Here is a 20,614-nt window from a genome sequence, read left to right as displayed (position 1 = left end):
TGACCAAAGAAAACAGTGTTTGGAAAACCTGAAGGATTTGTGGCAAATAGCAAGCATGTTTGACTCAGTTTAGACAGGGTTGGAAAGTACAAGAAAATAAATAAATGATACAATTTTATAATAATTGTACACTTTCTTTTTTTTTACAGTGCTTTACAGGGATGTATCACCAATACAATAAAAGATAATTAAATATTAAAATAGTCAGTGACACAAAAAAATTGTTTAATGCCACAAAATGCTTTTCTCTCGTTTAGATTTTAATTATAGACTTAAAATACTTGACTTTAACTTTGGATGAATCCTTCTTGTACTTGTGCTCTTACATAAAACCCCTGCACTTGGGACCGATCTCATTCAGACATGCTCCTCATCTCTCCATGTTATTGATATTTCATTTAGCTGCTAGTGATGCTTACAACGTGGAAGCCATAACCTGATTAATCAATTAGCGTCATGTGCATTTTACAATTGATTCCCGAGCTGCAGCCATTGGGACAGAGCCGCTGTCACTCGAGAAAACCTCCAGTCTATGCTTTAATTGTATTTGCAGCTCTGGGGGACGGCCCGCCCCCGGGGACTCCTGATTGGCCGCTTTCAAGAGTCCTCAAACCTGCCGCGCTGTGATTGGCCAGGCGAGCTTTCTGTTTGGGTCGCCCTGCCAGCGGCCGTGGAGGAAGGGGCGGGGCGGCGTGTGGCTTCCGCTTCTGGGCTGGATTGACACACAATGAGGAGCCGAGGCTGGAGAGACGAACACCGCTGTAAATAAATACCACGACCACTGAGGCCGGAGCGACATGGAGAACCAGGTACTGGGGCTCATCCGTCTGCCGGGGGGACGCGACCCTTCCCCGGGGGAGAGGGCAGCGGGCAGCCCGGCGGCGGGGCAGGGGAATCGGCTCCCGGGTTCTGGAGGAAAAACCCCGATGCTAATGCACTCGTAGCTGTTTGGCTCTGGAGCTATGCTAGCTGGCCACTCATACATCGGTATTTACCGCTAGCTGTAGCCTCCGTGCACCGCTGGGCTCCGCGGCTGTAGCCACACAAAGAGACCCACACCTTGTGCTCGATGCCCCGGGGTGGGTTTCCAGGGTGCTCCCGGCTTCGCACTACAAGCCACCCCGGGGGGCGAGCTCCTTGTGCAGCTAATGCTAACGTGGCTAGCTGCTAGTCTACCTTCCAGGAGAGTGTCGGCCGTTGGCTAAAGGCTAAGGAGCCGCTACAAGGCGCCGGGGAAAAGATTGGTCCTGCCCAGGTCTGCTGGGGAGGCGGGGTGGGGGGTGCCTCCACTGCCGAGGGGCCTGAGAGCCAGGCACATTCTCATTCAACCAGCAACCACCTCAAAACCCTCTGCAACACATAGTAGTGTTATTTGCAAAAGCTTGTGTGTAATTCCTGCGCAGAACATTTTCTGATTGCAGGGCAACATGCATGTAGTATGGTGGAGCAACTGATGTGTGTGTGTGTGTGTGTGTGTGTGTGCAGACGTTGAACTTGAATCCAGCCATGATGACCACCCATGCATGGGCTGATCATTATATAGGAAAGATCACTGAAATATAAGGTGTACTTTTTAAGGACTGTAACTCATTGTGTGTGGCAAAGACCATGCATTTACATGGAATCCTCATGCACGTACAGATGTGCCCACTTAAGATTTATGTCACCATGAAAAAGCCACTTCATTTGATTTTCAGAAAACAGGAAAGTTGGTAAACCCACAGATTGCATATCTGGTAGCTCCAGGGGAGACAGTGCCTCGGAATGGGTGTCTCTCTAAGTGCCTGGGGTTATTCAGGACTATGTTTCAGATGGTGAGACCACACACACCCATGGGAAGTAGCTCAGTCACTTTTCTGGAAGAAGTCTCCATTCAGCTTGGGTCCCTTTTTGAAGTTTTTACCAGTTATGTGGATGTGATTCCCAGTGGAACTCTTCTACTTGAAGTGAAAACCAGGTTGTTAGGTTGTTACCTATGTTGCATGTGAAAGATTTACATGAGTTTACATGTTGGTAAAACAATGCAGTCTTATGCATCAGCCTTGCACTGAAACCTCCCTCCATAACAGTTGTGATGTTTACTATCCTGTTGTGATGTTTACTATCCTTTTAAAACTGTTATGAGAGTCTTTGATTCAGCCCAGTGGTTAATGGCATTCAATTAAATAGCTTTGCTGTAAGAGGAATCATGACGTATAATAATATAAGACATACTGTGGTAGTTTGTCAGTTATATAACTGATTTTATTTGCACAACTGGTGATGTTGGACTGATGTTAGTCTTAACTTAACGATCACCTTTGTGTTATTTACTCACTCACACGCGACCTATTTGCATGACTCACTGTTTTCCTTGATCGCTGCAGATAGGCCAATTACGATTCCATTGTGACCCTTCCAGGTTTGATCGTTTTCCAATTCCAGTAACCTCTCGATCATCTTCCAGGTATTTATGGTTGAGTGGGTATGATGAAGGATTTAGCACAACTGCTCTCGTGGTGGTGTGTGTGCCTGTGTGTGTCTGACTGTGTGTGTGTGTGTGTCCTCTTCCGGGGGAAGCCTTCTGACTTTTCATTTCAGTCATTTATTAGCTTGGCGAGATTAATATGGTCATGAGGGGTGCTATTTACATGGCAGCTGGGAGTTCATTGTTTTCATGGGAGCCGCTGTGTCTGCCAAAATTTGTATTTCCCCTCAATTGGAGCTCTGTGTATGAGAAACAGAGAGAGAGAGAGAGAGGGGATGCACACATCATCTCAGTGTTTGTGGCTTTGTGTGTGATTTTGTTTTTGTATCTCCTGCATTGCCTTTAGTCAGGGATCGTTAAATAAGTATCGCTTCTGGTCTTTTTGTCCATCTGATGCGGGAAGATCGTAACGTTTGAGAGACGACACCATTGTTTTTATGGATATCATGTTTTCAGGCTGTTCAATTAAAAGCCATCTCCATCAATGTGGTTATAGGTAGAAACTATTGTCAGATGTTTACACATGTTTCTAAACCCTCAGGTGTTTCTGACATCTTGCTTTAACAGTTTGACTCAGTTCATTCAGTCTCTTCATATAGTTTTCTTTGCTTTTCTGTATTTTTTCAAGCTGCAATCTTAGTCAGTTCAGAAATTAGCTGATGAATCTGTAATAAGAGTGAAAAAACAGAATTATTTCTCGTTAGTTTAAGAAAAAAACATTAGAAAACAATGGGCATTCTTTCAGCAATGTCTGAAATAAAGTAATTTATAATAATAATAGGCAGTGTAGTCATTTGATAGGAAATTAATCAGCAGCTAGTTACACATGTGATTAATTGATGCTTTTATTTATAAAATGCCAAAGATTAACTTTCTCCAGATTCTAAAACAAAAGGGTTAGTTACTTTTTTACTTTCTTGGAAATGCAAAAATGTAATATGTTTTCTTATTGATCTGCAGAAAAATTAATCGGAAAAAATAATAAAAGGATCCTCCCCAAAAGTGACCAAATACCCTATTCAACTTCTTTCTTGTATTATAGTATATTTTATCTGTTTTGGAAGAAATTAGGTGAAGACAACATCTTGGTCAATATTAATCTAGTAATCAATTAATTACAACAAACATTATGTGAATAAATACTGATTGTTTTTTCTGCCTCCTGGGCTGTTGGTGTTTGGTATGAATTACATGTTTGATTTATTTAATGGTTATTGTTTATGTTTTGTTGTAGAATCAGTGTTTTCCTCTGGGGCTCATTATCTTCCCAATTTTTGGTGTTGTCCTTATCACATTCCTCGTTTTACAAACGCCTTGGGGGGAGGGGGGTGTTGATTTGGTGGTCGGCTGGGGGGGCGCTCCATGGCTGCTCACTGTGGGTGTGGTGGAGTCTGGAGTTTAAGGGCATTACTGCCACAGAATGGCCGGGCAGAATGCCAGGCAGGGGAGGTGTGTGTGTGTGTGAGTTGGAGAGTGCTAGACCAGCTCATCTCAATCCAGTCCCCTCTAATCCCCCCACTCAGGCCCAGCTCACGAGCTGCTCAGTGCCGGGGCCAAATCCCCACATTCTTCAGTCGTCCCCTGGACATGAAGTGCCTTTCTGTCCTGTCCCCGTCACCCACCCATCCCTCTTTCCCTTCTGCACTCCCATCTCCATAGCCTCTTCACTCGCTTTGCCAATCACCAGCGCCGTGTCATGTGCGCGTCCTGTCTCGGTCATTGTTGATGGCTGAACAAGGTGGCTCAGCACTGTGTCCTTCTTCTGGACAAACCTTTTGAGATCGGTCGGCTCGGGCAGCTAATCACTCCCATTCCACAGGGAGCGTCCTGTCATTAGTTCAGCTTTGTGTTTGTCCAACCTCTCCTCTTCAGTATAAAGTCCACTCACTCGCAGGAGAGATTCAGAGGCTTTGTTTAAGACGGAATCAGAAACCAATGAATAATGGAAGCTTTTGGATTGATATCACTACTGTGTTTGCTTTTGTTTTAAGGTTTCTGCGGTTCTTAAAGTCTTGATTAGAAAGCTGTTTCTTCAACAAAGGTTTTAGGGGATCTAGGGGGTCTTAAAGTATTTGTTTAGCCTGCTATAGGCAGTTATATTAAAGGATTCTGGAAAATCCCCAGTACTACCATGGCCTTGAAGTAGTCATCCGTCCTTTTAATGATGAAGTTAAAAAATAACTTTTTTGGAGCAAAAACAAGCAGAATTTGATAAAAAAGACCACCTCTCCAATCGTTAGGTGCTGAGGGGGATCGATGATGCTTTGGGTTCTGTTGTTGTGCGTGGAACTGCAGACATTTCATTGGTAGAGAGAAGAATAGATTAAATGCCAGCAAATAATACACCTGTGAATAAAATAAGACAGAAAAGCTTTAGAGGACAACTTCTACAACAGGATGATGACCCAAACCTCAAGAGGCACAAGCCATGGCCCTCACAGCCGCTTGTCCTAGAAATAATAGAAAATCTGTCTCTAAAGATCAGTGTCTATGAATCACACTGAATGAGAAGATTTTTCAAGGGAGAAAGAGTGAAATTTCACCCTTACACAATAATCAAAAGACTTGTATCTGTCTACGAAAAGCATCTACAAACTCTGATATTTGCCACAGAATCAGTAACTACTGAGAGGGGTTAAACTTTTGTTTCTGGCCATTTTAGTCTTCCCCTCTTGCTTAAAAGACTAAATAAATGTGTCCTCTTCAACTTAATACCTTTTGGAAACTCGCGTGTATATAACTCAAGTAGAAATATTGACCAGGGTTGCCAGACCGTTTCATTGTGGGGGAATTTCTAAACACAAGCAGATAATCTTTAGGCTTTTATCTGTTCTTCCTTTGCTCGCCACAGAACGTGCAATGTGTTGATAATGGCAGAATAATTAGTTTCCTGATCTGAGTAAATCTGTTGCCCAACATCCTGCCTTTGTAGTTCTCATAGTACTTGCTTGTTCTCGTGTTTGAATGCCCTCTAACCTACAGGCTGAGTTTGTGACCTTTATTTCTACTTATCTCTTTACAGTGCACAGTGCAGGTGAAGCTGGAGTTGGGCCACAGAGCCCAGCTAAGGAAGAAAGTGACATCGGAAGGTTTCACCCACGACTGGATGGTGTTTGTCCGAGGGCCAGAGACCGGCGACATCCAGCACTTTGTAGAGAAGGTTGTCTTCCGCCTGCACGAGAGCTTCCCCAAACCCAAAAGAGGTAACACAAAGAGAAATGAATGTGTGAACACAGACAACTGACTAATCCTACAAGACATGTATGGTTTATAAATGTAGCATAGTTAATTAACATGTGGGATTAATTGTGCTGCAGAGACGGCATGAAATAAATAAAGATTTAGACATCTAAAACACATTCCTCCACCAAAGCTAACGTCCCATTTTGCCATGTTAAAGAAAGTGAGAAAACAAAGCGATTGAATGGGTTCCTTCTTTGGTCTTGTCCTATCCCTCCACAAAATGTCTTTGACATAGTTCAGTAGTCCTTGAGTCAACCCGACAAACGGCAGTGCAAACATAGCCTTGTCTGGGATAAATACATTTTTTTTAAACGAGCAAATGACAATTGAAGCTTTATGTGATGATTATTTCATTATCTATTAATCTGCCTACTTCTGTATTGATTAAGTTGTCAAATTTAAATAAAATAATGGAAGGTGTCTGTTAAAAAACAAACAGCCATGATATAGAATCTCTATTAACAGTTTCCAATCAATATAATGTTTATCCATATTAATAATTGGAGTATAAAGTAAGACAGGACTACATTTTTCTAATAACATCTCATTTTGTGAGAGATGTTTTAGTTTTTTTTTGTTTGTTTGCTTCTTGGAGTTCATTTAGTGAATGAAATGATAAGAGCTCAAAGTTCAGCTGTTTCGAGAGCCTGTTGAATCCTCAGAAGAAGCTCGGCCTTTGCACAATCCTCTTTTTCATTTAAGATCATTAATGAATGGATCCGCTCCCTGATGCTTTGAAATCCATACTTCCATACTTTTTCCTGTGATTCTAAATAATAATTTGAACTTGTCTTGTCATTTGTTATGTTAGTGTTTATGTTTAGCTGCCCATGGACTGCAGGTGGAAGTTAGCTAGTAGATAAATCCAGTTAATATTTATTTGTTTGTATCAGATTAATGCTTTTTGAAGAACAGAGGTAATAAACTAACAGATTTTTTTATCCTATTACTTTTCTACTCTACTATGATTTCATGATGCCAGTGACACGTCTTTGTGTGTCCACAGTATGCAAGGAGCCTCCATATAAAGTGGAGGAGTCGGGCTACGCAGGCTTCCTCATGCCTATTGAGGTCTACTTCAAGAACAAGGTAAGATTGACTGGATAGAGTTTAAATTGCTGACAAGTTTAGATCCTGTGTGGTTGTAGATAATGTTTCAATAGAAAGAAAAACCTAGTAAGCAGCCTGATGGTGTATGTTCAATGTGTGACAATGAGGATGTAGTATAAATCTAAAGTGCGTTATTTCTCTGTCAGTAATTTTGAATCATGAAAATATAACCACTTAACTTTTCACTTCAAGATGACACTCAGTTATGTGAACTCCGGTGCACCATCCTGTCCTGCAGTTCTTTTTAATATCAGACCTGTGGACTGCATCCAAAAAACTGTTACATCCTTTTTTTATGTGCAGTTAACTTTTACAATGTGGACAAATCTGATCAACAACATAGCTGAAAGAAATCTGCGTTATCTTCACATCTATAAAAAGTCAATTTTCGTAATAAAATCTCTCATAAAATGTCCTCAGCTTTAATTGTCCCCAACGTTCATCTCCAAAGCTTCTCAGGAATGTTAGTGGTGTTTTATCAGTGCACCAAACATATTTCTGTTTTATTGACCCGGGTTATAGTTCATTCATTCAGCTTTATCTTTTGTTGTGAAATGTAAAGGTACTGGGAGGGGATTGCATGCTTTGACAAGAATGTTAAAATAACAAAGATTAACTTAATTAAAAATTAATATTAACTTATTATGGTGTTTGTTTTGCAGGAGGAGCCCAAAAAGGTGTGTTTCAACTACGACCTATTCCTTAACCTGGAGGGCAACCCCCCAGTTAACCACCTGCGCTGTGAGAAGCTCACCTTCAACAACCCCACCAAAGAATTCAGGAGAAAGCTGATCAAAGCTGGAGGGGTGAGGCAGCATGACGCACTGACTGGACTGACTGCTGAATAACTACGTGTAGTCAGAAGGAGATAGTATCAGTCAACTATGGTTAACTCTGTCTAGTTCTAAAGTACTCTGTTTCCCCAAAATATATAAATATATACGAATGTCTTTAAACAGCACTGAATTTAGTTTCCTGGTGTAAAAGTCCCTATAATGTATAAAAAAGCAAAAAAACAAAATTTTATTTATAATAGTCTCTGTACACTTGACAGATCTGTAAAAACCTTGCTGTGTCCTCAGTTGAAGCAAATTGAAAAAAGCTGTAAGCTCTATTTGGAAATTACATACAAAACAGCCGGTGTCTTTATAAGTCGATTCAGATATTTTTAACTGCTGTCTCTTTAATTCCAGGTATTGGTGGTTCCAGAGGGGGCTGAAGCAAGACCCAATCCAGATTACCCAATGCTCCCCACCATCCCCCTCTCAGCCTTTTCAGACCCCAAGAAGACCAAGACCTCTCACGTGTCAAAGGTTGGTTAACATGACAACTACAAAGTGATCCTGGTCTAATCATCTGAGCAATCCAAGCAGCAATCTCACTTTCTCGTTCAGAATGTTTAACCTGGAAATCACAACTTCATTGATCGTTTATTTGACACACATGCGCCGTGAAAATTGTAAAAAAAATTAGGCTCACCAGTGTAGCCAGTTTACAAAGTTAGTCTGGGTCCCTGATGGTTCTAATCCAGGTGAGGGGACATATCAAGAGAAATAAGAAAGCTGGTCCTTGTCTTGCGGACAGAAAAGTTAATGCGAGTCACTTTTGAAGACACATGACCACTTCCTCCAGTCCTTGAGTATATTGAAAACATAATAAATCTCTTATATGAATATCAAGTTTAATAGTATAAGTTTGAGAACTCGTAAATCGTTTTGCTGACATGTGGGTGGACAATGTGGAAACATCCTTTCCTCCTGTATCATTGTGCCAGAGAACTCTGTTAAAAGCCACTTCTGTGGACCTGCTGGGTTTCTGTGCACATTTACCCACACTTTGAATTTGCTTGTTGACTGACTGCACTGGAGCCAAGAGTCTAATCTAATGTAACTTCAGAAAGACGACCAGCTCAGTCCTTAACTTGTTTGGTTACTTCCCTTGTTTGTCCTCGGTTGTCAGTTAAGCAGGTTGTCGAGATCAGCGTCTAAAAACTGTCCCTGCTGTAGCTCTGAGTGCTGAGTGCTTTACATATCTGTTGTGTCACAATATACTGTGTGTCCTACTTGTAGCTATCCTATCATTACAAAGCATGATCGGTATAGGTCAATTTTCTTTTAAGTGTTTTTTACTTGTTATTTTGGCCGAAGCTCACACTGACCGAAACACTTTGGTATAACATGTCATTCACAGTAAATAATGTGATTAGACTTTATTGACCAGGCCTGATTTTGTTACTGAGGAAAGAGCAATTTCCTTAAACCTCCTGACCAGGTCTTCTAGCAGCTGAGCCTGTTTCTCCTTTTAATGGGGCCTTGAGATGAATGCATTAAGAGTTAAGTACCTATGACACTGATGCTGTTTTCTCTCTCCAGGAACCCAGCAAAGAAGGAAGCGGTGGAAGCAAGGGACCGAAACCACACAAGGTGACCAAGGAGCATCGCGAACGACCCCGAAAAGACTCTGAGAGCAAAGCCACGTCGAAAGGAGACAACGACCGAGATGGAAGCAGCAAGAGCGGCCGAGATCCTTCCTCTTCCTCATCCACGTCTTCAAAAAAGCCGCCAGAGATCAAAGTGAAGGAGGAAGTGAAGGTCCTACCCAAGGCGGCATTCAAGGAGCCTAAGCTCACCCTGAAGGAGTCAAAGATGGAGGGCATGTCCCCTAAAGGAGGGGGGGCTGGGAGTGGAGGGGGCGGTGGGGGAGGAGGGGGAGGCGGGGGCGGGGGAGGCCCAGTAGAATCCAAAGCACCGGGGAAACGACCCGCCACTGTGGAGTCTCCCAAACCCAGTGCCAAGAAGCAGAAGAAGGCCAGCTCTGAGGGGCCGAAGGGGCCGGGAGGTGGAGCTTTCACAGGAACCTCTCCTCGCGTCTCCTCATCGTCTGCAGCGAACCAGTCCTTCGCCGAGAAGAAACCCTCCAAGGAAAAGGGTCGCTGGGCCAGAGGCAAAAATGACACACAGGAGCTGAAGGAGCCCAAGAAAGTTCCAGAGTCAGAGGAGTCGAATTCAGAAGATGAAGCCTCTTCAAAGTCAGAGGTACGAGAGGTAGAGACAATTTACTTTTTTTACATTAATGTTTTACTTTTGAAGTTGTTCATCTGTGTGTAACTACATGTATACGTCCTAGTTCTAGATCTCCCATATGTCCCAATCCCAGTGAATGTGATGCATCAGGAAATCCAGGAGGGATTTTCATTACACATTGTTCAAACGTCCACTTTGACCCTAGGATGATCAGAAAAGAATTTGATGGTCAAAGGTCAAAGGCACTGTGACCTCACTAAAGATGTTTTTAACCATGACTTAAGTGTTCATACACTCATTATGATAAGATCCACTTACTTCCTTTTATTCCCCTCATGGTCTTCACTACATATATTACGTGGAAACTGCTAATTTTAGTCTTCTCCCATTTCCTTCCTCTTTTTGATCAATGGTTTTCTTCTTCTCCTCCCACAGCAGTCGGCCCCTTCCAGTCCTTCCAACTCCAGCTCTAGTTCTGACTCCAGTTCAGACTCAGACTTTGAGCCGGGACAGAAACCAGGGCAAGGTACAGTCCGTTATCAGACATGTACAATTGTTTGTCTGATTGAATACGCTTGTGTTCCACTCCGACTGATACGTACTCCTGCTGAGAGTCTCAGTGTCTGAGAGTCGTCAGAGGGAAACGAGTGTTCAGGTCAATGGTTTTATAGTTTTTTTGATTCTGTCCCAGGCCCATTAAGATCCATGGTGGAGGAGATCCAGTCAGAAGAGTCGGATGATGATGACAGCAGCTCGGAGGAGGAGACCCCCATCAAGACGAACCCCCCCAACCGTGACTCTCGGTCAGTCCCTCTGCTCACTTTTTTCTGAAGTTACATCAATCTATGATCTCCACGGAACAGTCACACTCTGGAGCTCTGTGCACAGGCCTTATATACTCCCTGCCAGCATCTTCTTTTGCGTTGCATCATTCTTGTTTACTCTTTCAGATTTTTCTTTATTTCAGTCTCCTCCACTGAGAGATTACAGGCCTCAGCCAGAGAGGACTGGTGTTGACGATGTGTCCTGGCTGTCAGTCTGTGTGTGCGCCATTGACCTCTGACCTCCTCTTATCCCCCTCCCAGACTCAGCCTGGACAGCGAGAGTGACAGCAGTGAAGGCTCGCACCGCCCCAGTCGAGACCCCGCCCCGCCCCCACAGAAACACATCTCCTCCAACAACAAAGTGAGTCACTCGGGCCTCTCACTCTTCGCTCTGCTTTAATTGACATATTGACAGGAGCTGAAAAGATTTGACTAGAAAATCTGTATTTAAACCAAGCATGGGCTTTTACAGTTGTTTACCAACAGACTCAGACCTACCACTAACAATCCTGGTTCTATAATAATATAATAGTCTTAATATTATAGTGTTAGATTGTTTCTTTTATTCATGTTGTGCAATCGTGCAAATGTGTTCAATGTGAACGCGACTCGAGTAAAAGTGTTGTGTGGTTTAACTCTAAAATGAACAAGGGAAATTTGTTTTGTGCGTTTGAGAAAGTCCCGTACGAGTAACATAATCAAAACAATGACAAACAACACACCAAGCCATTTATAGACAGACATGACTCTTACATTTAAATACTTGCTGCATTTGTTTATTTGGCTCATTGCTTAATTCAAACATCCTGAAGCCATTTAGTGAACGGACATGGAATCATCTGTGTTTCAGCCCTTTAACCCTCCACTTCCATTTCAGCTGCTTTCACTGTCACTGGTGTCCTTGAAAGTCTCAGGGTCTCACATCACGTCCTCTGTCTCTTCTCTGTGACTTCTCTCTCTCTCTTTCACTTTCTCTCTCTGTCTCTCTCTCTCTCTGTACTTTCTCTGGTCTCTGTTCTGCAGGTTTCTGGCAGAAAGAGTCCAGATTCCTCTTTCCGCTCAGAGAAGGTGTTGAAGAAGGGATACGACAAGGTAGGAAGGGTAAATCAAACTTTTTTTATTCTTTTCACTTTCACACAAACACACACACACGAGTCATGCATGAACTCAAGATGCAGTAATTGACAATAAATTGATATAGATGTGCAGACAAACTCTGACCTATGAACCCTGGTAATGAGAGGAATTAAGTCGTATTAAAACATCTGCTGAATTTAATGCAGATGGATTCGTGTTCTGCTTCAGTTTGGAGATTCAAAACAAAACTATTTCCAGCACAGAAACTAGAAGCTCAAACTTTATTGTACAAGTGTTTTCCAGTAAAACTCAAATGAGGAAGTTTTCAACATTCATGCCTTGAAAGGTTATGGTTTGCTCAGGTGATCGACGCCTGATTATGACTCAACGGAAAATCCTCTTGCATCACATCTCATCATCGCTGTCATTGTACACGAGTCCTCACTGTGTGTTGTAAACAGTTAAGACAGTGGTGAGGTTTGGTTTCCCTGATACAAGATACTGTGGTTAACCCGGTTTTACCATAAAGACGCTGTCAACGCCCTCACATCTGCCTGTCAGATATGAAAATGGCGAAGCCCTCCCACAATTACCCAACATCAGATTTGGGGATCTGCGTCAGGCCCTTTCTTTAACTTTCCCAAAACCAATGACTCAGTATTAGCATCCTCTTTACTCCCCTCTAGCACATTTCTTACACAACTATTTCCATCGCTAGTCATTAGTCACCTGTCGACTTAGAAAAGGAAGACAAATAATTAGAAATGCATCGAGTTCCTGCACTGATTCTTGACATTCTGATCTTCACAGTCAAATCTACGCTAACCTAGTCTGTTAATACTGAACTGACCATGTGCCCTCTCCTCTGTAATCTTGATGTAAACCGTGCTGCAGGCCTACACAGAGGAACTGGTGGACCTCCATCGCAGACTGATGGCTTTAAGAGAGCGTAATGTTCTACAGCAGGTGTGTGTTCATGCTTCTGTTTTGCCCGATACATCTGCATGGCATCTGTACCAAAACAAAACTGTGATATTGCAGTTTTTGATATTTAATAAGGCGTCACCGAACATAACCGATGATAATTTCCCTGTCCTCCTCTTCATCTGTCAGATTGTCAACCTGATCGAGGAGACGGGCCACTTCAACGTGACCAACACCACCTTTGACTTTGACCTCTTTTCACTGGACGAGTCCACTGTCCGCAAACTACAGAGCTACCTGGAGGCGACGGCCACGTGACAGGAAGTGGACGCCGGCGTGTGGACGGCAGCGGCGGCGGGAGTCCACTCGCCACCTACTCTCCTCTCGCAGGCGAGCTGACGAGTGGTCACAGCGGACGCAGCTGTTTCACAGGTCTGACTGAAACATTGAACAACTACCACACGGACAGAAACACACGAGCACACATGAAGACACACCACTCTCACGTGACGCCCGGGAGGAGGAACCGGGGAGGAGGTGGAGGAGGTGATGAAGGGAGCGCCGGAGCCGCTGATCTCCGTCTACAGTCAGGATTTTCATCATGTCTCTTTTTTTTTGAGTCCGTGCAGAGCTGTGGAATGCACCCCACACACACACACCCCCCCCCCCCTCACCCTCCTGCACTGCACTCATATTGCTCCCGCCTTAGCGAAGCCAATACTCCTCCTCCTCCTCCTCTTCACACGCACACTTCTTACCCAGCAGAGCACTCCAGTTCCCCTCCCCCTGCTGTCAGCTGGAGCTCATTTCTCTCCCGACATACTGTTGAGTGTGTGGTTCTGTGTGTGAGTGTGTGAGTGTGTGTGGGTGTGTGTTTTTTGTCTGTGCACGTGTGTGCATGCGAGCACTGCTGAGGTTGAACAGGACAAGTTGTGTTTGTTGTTACTGACTTCTCTTTGTTCGTGATGCCCGAGTACAAACAACAGCCGGTTTCCCTCCTTCCCAGGAGCACACGTGGAAAAACTATACATACAGGTAACCTTTACTTCAACCCCCCCGCCCTCACCCCCACCTGCCGATTGAGCATTTATGACTACAGGCACTACACTAATATTAAGTAAACGGTTTACAGCACACTGTAATGCAGTTGTAAGTAGCTTTGAATGTTTAGTGTAATGATGTAGATATAAGACAACTCTGACTTTTTGAAGAAACATTCGTCCAAGAATCCACATCCTTGAATCCTTCTCTCTGGAAAGTGAAACAGAAATTAATATTCAAGCCGGATGTCAGTCAGATAATCAGTTTCTTGTGTCATGGCCTCGTGAACAGACATCATTAATTTCTTCTTCTCTCTTCGAGCTGCCCGTCTTCTGTGACAGCGTTAATTCTCAGCTTCTGGACAAAACTTTCTTCCTGGTTCGTTTAGCATGAAATACTCGTGATGAATTTATTAAAAACCCATCCACCAGAAGCAGAAAGTCGAAACTAACCCTTTATTCGCTGACTTACTCTTAACAGACGTGAAGACACTTTTCCTCATTCTGTGGGAGCTGCTGTATCAGCGCTGCTCTCTACTTGTAAAGAATATCTGATGTTATAAAGACACAATTGTCTTGTTCTTGAATAAAGGACAAGCCACACTTTTTAAACTTTATTTTTAGAAAGAATAAAGTCTTATATTTGGATGAGCATGGTATTTGTCATAGAAAATAATTATTTCATGTGTCGATTAGCTGCTGATGTATTTTCCTGTAAAAAAAAAGTTCTAAGTGAACATAATAACCTTCAATAAGCTTGTTTTTATTTGACCAAATTTAAAAACCTCAAACACAGCGAACAAATCTTCTTCCTGAGGAAGATGAAAGAAAATTAAATTCCGTATTTTTAGCTCTGATTAAGGCTCCAATAATGATATATATTATATGGTACATTAGTATACACTTAAATGTTCTTATACCTACAAACAACTGCATTATAGAGTGTTTATTATATGTTCAGTGCTTTCAATGCTACACAAGGTGGGGGGGGGAAACGAAAGGAAAGTGCCAGACTCATGCACGTTTGTCTCCCAGGTCCTTACACTTAACACTGTACATGAAGATACTGAGGTGTGTGTGTGTGTGTGTGTGTGTGTGTGTGTGTGTTTCAGATGAGGTTTCTCTGTTTGTCTGAACATCTGAAAACGTCTCCCCCCCCCAACCCTCTACTTCCTCGCACTGAAAGCTGAGCCTTGACCTCCTACCGACAGACCCCCCCACCCCCTTCTTTCCTTCAGAAGCTCCCTCACTCCATCCCTCCGTCTCTCTCTCCCTCCTCCTCCTCCTCTTATTCCCATATTGGCGTGCATGAAAGGGCTCGCCTGCTCGTGGCCAGAGCAGTGGAGGATCACTCCGGAATTGCCTTCTTAGTGTCGGGAGGGTTTAAAGAAAATAATAAGCCGTGAAAAAGTAGCCATACTTGTCTCCCAGAATCCAAAAAAAATACGAAAACAAAAAAATAGGGGCCACGCTTTTTTTACATTTTATTTTTCTACAAGTGCATTTTTGTGTATTTATTCCCACACTGCGGTTACGACGAAACCTGTGAGCTATGAATGTATATCGCTTTTACTTTTCTACGGCTAGCAACAGCCCCACTCTAGTGCCTTTTTCCCTGCACCTTGCAGTGTGAGGGGGTGGTGTGCGCTCTCTCAGCCATGGTCACACAGATTGAACCCACCCCCCTCAAAACGCCCCCCTCCTCCGCGCGGGGGGGAAAACAAGTGTTAAGTGGGATGCCTGAATATCCAGTATTGTCTTAATGGCGTTCATCCCCGCGTCTCCTTCTCCAGTGTCTTCGTAGGCTGTCGTCCTCTAACCGCTGATATTTCTGTTCATCGAGCCCTGTAGAAATTTTCCTGCTTTCTGAGATTAGATTCGGTGTTTTTGTAAAGAGGGAGCATCAGGTTACTGTGGTAGTTACATTAATTAGCTCTAGTAACAGTTGCCTTCAGCTGTGTTTTGTGCGTGTCTGTGTGTGTGTGTTTTGTGAGACGGTTGTTTCCTCCTCAAGGGGATTGAAGTATTTGAACTGACAGTTTGATACCAAGTTAAGCAGCACTTGATCTTACAGCAGGACACATGAGCAGAGACATAAGCTAAGCGAAGCACTCCTTGTGTTTTTCTTGTCCCTGAGTATTTCACATGTATTTTCCTCCGGGGCCTGAAACACGATGAGACTGTGACCGAGGCCGACTGGTCTCATGAAGCTGGTTCACTTCACCCAGAGACGGATCTGATTTGAGGGTTCGATCAAAAACCTCTGAAGGACTAAAGAGCACAAGGCAACACATTGTCACATTAGTGGATTCACATGCTAAATACTGTAAATCAGACATACGTTAAATGTTTGTAGCACAACAGTTACTCTTTTTAATATGTTTATGCCTTTAATGTAGACAGTAGATCACACAGCCTGACTAATACAAGACTTCTGAAGTGGATATTGATTTACAGTTGACAACTAAACTCATTTCTTTAAACAAGATACACTGATACCAAAATCTAAATACACCTGCAGTGCCAGGCAGTTCATCAGCTTGAGCTAACAACATTCACCTCATCGTCAGAAGCTCCTGCTAAAAAACCACGACATCCAACAGCAGCTGCTCACAGATCTAAACTGAATCAGAGTGGTAATTAATTAATTCATTATAACTAAATGCTAAGTGATAAAAACTGTTCCGTGTGAGATTAAATAAGTTACAAGGAGATTTTAATTCGAGGATTTGATACTGAATTCTTATTCGAATAAATCAGTTCCACTTCAGGCCGGTTTTCAATACTTAACATTTACAGTTGATGAATTCTCTCCGCAATTCTCAGATTTGTCCAGTTTGGTCTGTTTGGTTCATTAATGATCCATTACTGCAGTTCAGTGGTGTCAATTTATCAGACTGGCAAATTAACTTCAAGTCAAATCTGTGCAGCGCTGTTTCCTCTGCTCAGTCCATTCTGTTTAATATCAGCAGGACTCAGTGCTTCGTCACCGGCTGCAGTAGTAAACTGTTTTATAATTCTCACTCTTTTGATTATTCAGTTATTTCCTATTTATATTTCCGTCATGTTTACAATGCATCTCTAACTTTCCAAGTCCGGATATATCAACTGTAGCTGCTCTGAAACGACCTGATATCTCCGCAGGCGTCGACAGTTTTATCTCGTATATCTTCACAATCTGTTAATGTGACATGTGATCGTTCTCTTGTTTCTCTCGTTTCGTGTAAACAAACACGTGCGGCGGCTTTTGAAGCAAAACCCAGAACCCCCGGCTTCATGAGACCGAAGCCAGAGAACTTGAAAGAAAGAGGGAGGGAGGTTGACTTGCTTCGTGATTCAGGCCCCTGGTGTGTTAGTTCCTGTGGCCCCTTTAGGCTTCACACACATGTACACACACACACACACACACACACACACACACACACACACACACACACACACACACACACACACACACCAAACCACTGTGGTACAGACCTTCAATGAATAATTCCCTCCCCGCCCTCCTCCCTTCGTCTTCAGTTCTCTTCCTGCCGACAGTGTTTTTTTTATTCTGACGCTTCGATAGCTTTACTCCCCCCCCCCCAGTCCTCTGTTGCCTGCCTGGCTCGGCGACATGTCCACACTCCCTCTGTCCTTACTGTAACCTCCGCCTGAGCATGGAAAGTGTGTCTCAACTACAAAGTTTCAAAAAAAATACCCTGGATCCCTGCCGCCTTACGTGCCCTGCAGTAACCCCCCCTCCTCCTCCTTCTTCTCCTCCTCCTCCTCCTCTCATCGCTCCTTCCCCTTCATTTTCTTCGAGGTGTGCCTCCGAACTTCAGGCCGTGATTAACTGAGAATGAACTTTGCAACTGTGTGACTGACGTCTGTGCGTCTGCGAGTGTGTCTGTTAGCAAAAGGAGGGAATCGGAGAAAAGAAAGAAAAAACACTCTTCTTGCTGTCGCCCTCCTCTGTTCATCGATGTGGGAACTTTTAAGTCCTCGTTCATGAACTCTGACCTTTGACCCGGCACTCATTCAGTCCCTTGTGGTGGAGGAGGAGGAGGAGCGGGGGGGTTAAACAGGGACTGGAGACGACCCACTGTCTACCCACAGTCAATGTTTTATTTATGGACCTCTGCACTTTTGGCTGTGATGACTTCAGTACTTAACGTAGTTACCTGAACTGTATTTTTAAGGATTTTATACAATATTTACATGCAATACAATATGAATTGATTATTTTTTTTTCTTTGCCAACTTTTTTTTTTTTTTTTTTTTCTTTCTTATTTAATTGTCTTTACCTTTGGCATGTTTGGTCACTATTATTCACAAACAAACATGTCCGTCAAATCTATTTTAGGCATCAAATGTTGTTATGGGGATGTTCCCTGTATGTTGTGTACCATGATTCTGATGACAGCTGAAAACCAAGAAGCAGGTGTTGGACAAACGTTTGCTGGATGAGCTTAGCTTCATCATATCTCTGCTTCCAGTGACAAAGAGCTGGACCTGCACGGGGACGTGAGGAGTCCACGCTTCAGTTCAGTGAACTGAAAACCCTTTATTTTCTGTCTCATGTCCAGTAATGATTTGAGTTGTTTTTATTTTATTTTTGAAACCCTCCTCATTAATAGAAGTCTGTACCTGAACGACAAACTGACGCCCTCACGTTACTGCTCTGATAGAGTGAGCCTGAAGCAACAGCAATAGGAAACGGTCGTTAGCGAAGCCGTGTGGCGCCGCTCAGTTCTTCCGTACGCGACTGATCACGTGACTCTCACACTTTGTGGTTCCTTCACAGCCGAAACCGAAACTTCGTCCCGTCCAGGTTCGACTCTGTTCCGTTAAACTCCCGTCTCTCTCATCTAGTATTTCTCACATCAATGTTTCTGAAAGAAGGAAGTCATGTTTCTAGAGTTTTAACCTCTCGATCACAGGAAGAAAAACAAAACTACTGCTCTCCTTAAAACTACAAGCACAACAGCGCAGGTAGTTTCATTTCTTTCCACTTGAATCCTCTGCTGTCATCATGCTGGTTTCCCTCTGTCCTGCTGAAACCACGGCAGCTCTCCTCTCATCGGCTGTGCTCTTAGCCCACAAGTGTCTGAGGCTCATGGGAAATGGTTTTCAGTAAAGGCTGCAAAACATAACAAAAACGAGATAATAGTAAAATGCTATTGACATCTGACATCATCTCTTCTAACGCTGGATTCTAATACCCACAAGTTCCAGTTTCACCTGCGCTTTTACGAGCACCTGCATTAAACAAAAAAATATCAGGACACTGAACTACGGCTCCCAGGATGCATTTCTGCAAACTCTGTAGATTAAATTTCTAATTCCCTGCTGCTGCTCTGACTCGCACCGCCGCCTGGCATCGTCTCCATGGCAACGGCAGCTGAGGCTCCCGGTTGTGGTCGTATCTTCGTGCTCATGATGGTCGTCCTAACATGAACCCGTACGACAGTGGGATCCTCCAGGAGAGTCCCGTGTTCCCGTGCTGAGCGACACGGACCACCTTCATGAAAGTGAAAAATTGAAAAAAACAGAATGGAGGGAAAAAAAGAAAAAAAAACACTCCCACTTTGCAACTCTATGAGCAGGTCTGTGGGAGTGGAGCCTTTCAGCTGCGACTATTATATGTAATAAGTGTATAATACAGCAAAGGTAGAATATTATCTACTGTGTGGATCTTAAAGAGGACGAGGAAAAAGCAAAAAATATTGAGCAAATGGTTCGTTGCAAATATGTGGAGGGGGGGGGGGAGGGGGCATGTGCAGACGGGTGTTTCCTGTGTCAGTGGTTGTCATAATGTGTCTGTGACAAGGGGACAGGGTTTGCCTGTATTTATAACGGTTTGATTTGTTTTTTTTACTGGGGGGGGGGTCTGAACTGTGTCCATATATGTGGTCGAAGCTGCAATCACCTGGCAGAACAAATGAACTGGATGGCAGAAGAACAATTTGGTATTTTTAAAAGTAAAGACTTGGCATAAATGCCACCATGTGGCCATTTGATGCAAGTTGTTAACAAGGACAACACATGTTATTTTAATGTTATTTTTTATTTTGAAATCATATTATTAATAAAGTCATTAAGTACTGTTGCCCCAGAGTCGTCTCATCATTTGACCACCGGCTGACCCGGTCGTGACCGCGGGTGAAAGGTTCGTGGAAAGTTCATGTGGCGGTCAGTGCTGCGGGGGGGTGAAAAGGACAAGCAGCGGGCCGAGCAATAACCTTCATGATGCATTGACCATCTATCCAGGAAATGTCACTTCAGGGACGGACGTTATTGGCAAAGGACGATCAATGAATTGAATTTGACTGCACAGAAAACACACAAGTCTCTTCTCACATATTGTGGTGTCAGAGGAGGAGAATGGAGCAGATGATAAAATCCATTCAGCTGCTGAAGTTCCATCAGTGGTGGAAGAAGAACCACTTCACTGAGGTCACAGATAATCACAATAAAAAAAGACTAGGATAGTTGAAATTCACTTTTTCCAGTTTTTCTGATGTGAAAGAGTCAAAATGTATAAAATTATATCTTAAAAAGTGAATATGTCTTTAGTTGTTTGAGAATTAAAAAAAAAAACGGGCTTCATATATTGTTGGTCAGACAAAACATACGATTTATGATTATTGGGCCTCGGGAAAACTTTATTTTTTAACAATTTATGAAAGTTTATAGGTAAATTTATCAATGAACTAAGAAAGTGATCCCAATATTAATTGCTAATAAAAGGCAGAAACTCAATATGAAATATCCATATTACCCACTCCTTGTTTCATGTCAGCATTTCCTACATTTCCAAATATTTATTTTTTGGTGAAATCTTAACCAATAGTGATAAACCTAAAATTTGAATACACTGAGAAAAAATCTTAAATTATTTCATAATTGTTTCTAAATTGTTAG

The 20,614-nt window shown here is 43.0% G+C and overlaps 1 protein-coding gene across 1 annotated transcript; it reads left to right on the top strand.

The window, feature by feature from the left end:
* Positions 1-739: 739 nt before the first annotated feature.
* mllt1a (MLLT1 super elongation complex subunit a) lies at positions 740-13,189 on the top strand. The gene is made up of 12 exons (XM_061078410.1): positions 740-809; positions 5,490-5,670; positions 6,717-6,799; positions 7,483-7,626; positions 8,014-8,133; positions 9,193-9,855; positions 10,279-10,369; positions 10,535-10,646; positions 10,929-11,028; positions 11,691-11,768; positions 12,639-12,710; positions 12,858-13,189. The coding sequence occupies exons 1-12, from the start codon at positions 798-800 to the stop codon at positions 12,984-12,986; spliced, it is 1,785 nt and encodes a 594-aa protein (XP_060934393.1). The 5' UTR covers positions 740-797; the 3' UTR covers positions 12,987-13,189.
* Positions 13,190-20,614: the final 7,425 nt, after the last annotated feature.

The sequence above is a fragment of the Limanda limanda genome, chromosome 9, assembly GCF_963576545.1.
Source record: "Limanda limanda chromosome 9, fLimLim1.1, whole genome shotgun sequence".
NCBI classification, from domain to species: domain Eukaryota; kingdom Metazoa; phylum Chordata; class Actinopteri; order Pleuronectiformes; family Pleuronectidae; genus Limanda; species Limanda limanda.
The sequence above is the reverse complement of the archived record's forward strand: the minus strand, read 5'-3'. Positions and strand labels throughout refer to the sequence as shown.

Excerpts from the sequence above, each read along its gene's own strand:
- mllt1a (XM_061078410.1), top strand. Across the intron at positions 5,671-6,716 it reads CTTCCCCAAACCCAAAAGAG|TATGCAAGGAGCCTCCATAT; the intron begins GTAACACAAAGA and ends GTGTGTCCACAG. Across the intron at positions 11,029-11,690 it reads ACATCTCCTCCAACAACAAA|GTTTCTGGCAGAAAGAGTCC; the intron begins GTGAGTCACTCG and ends TCTGTTCTGCAG.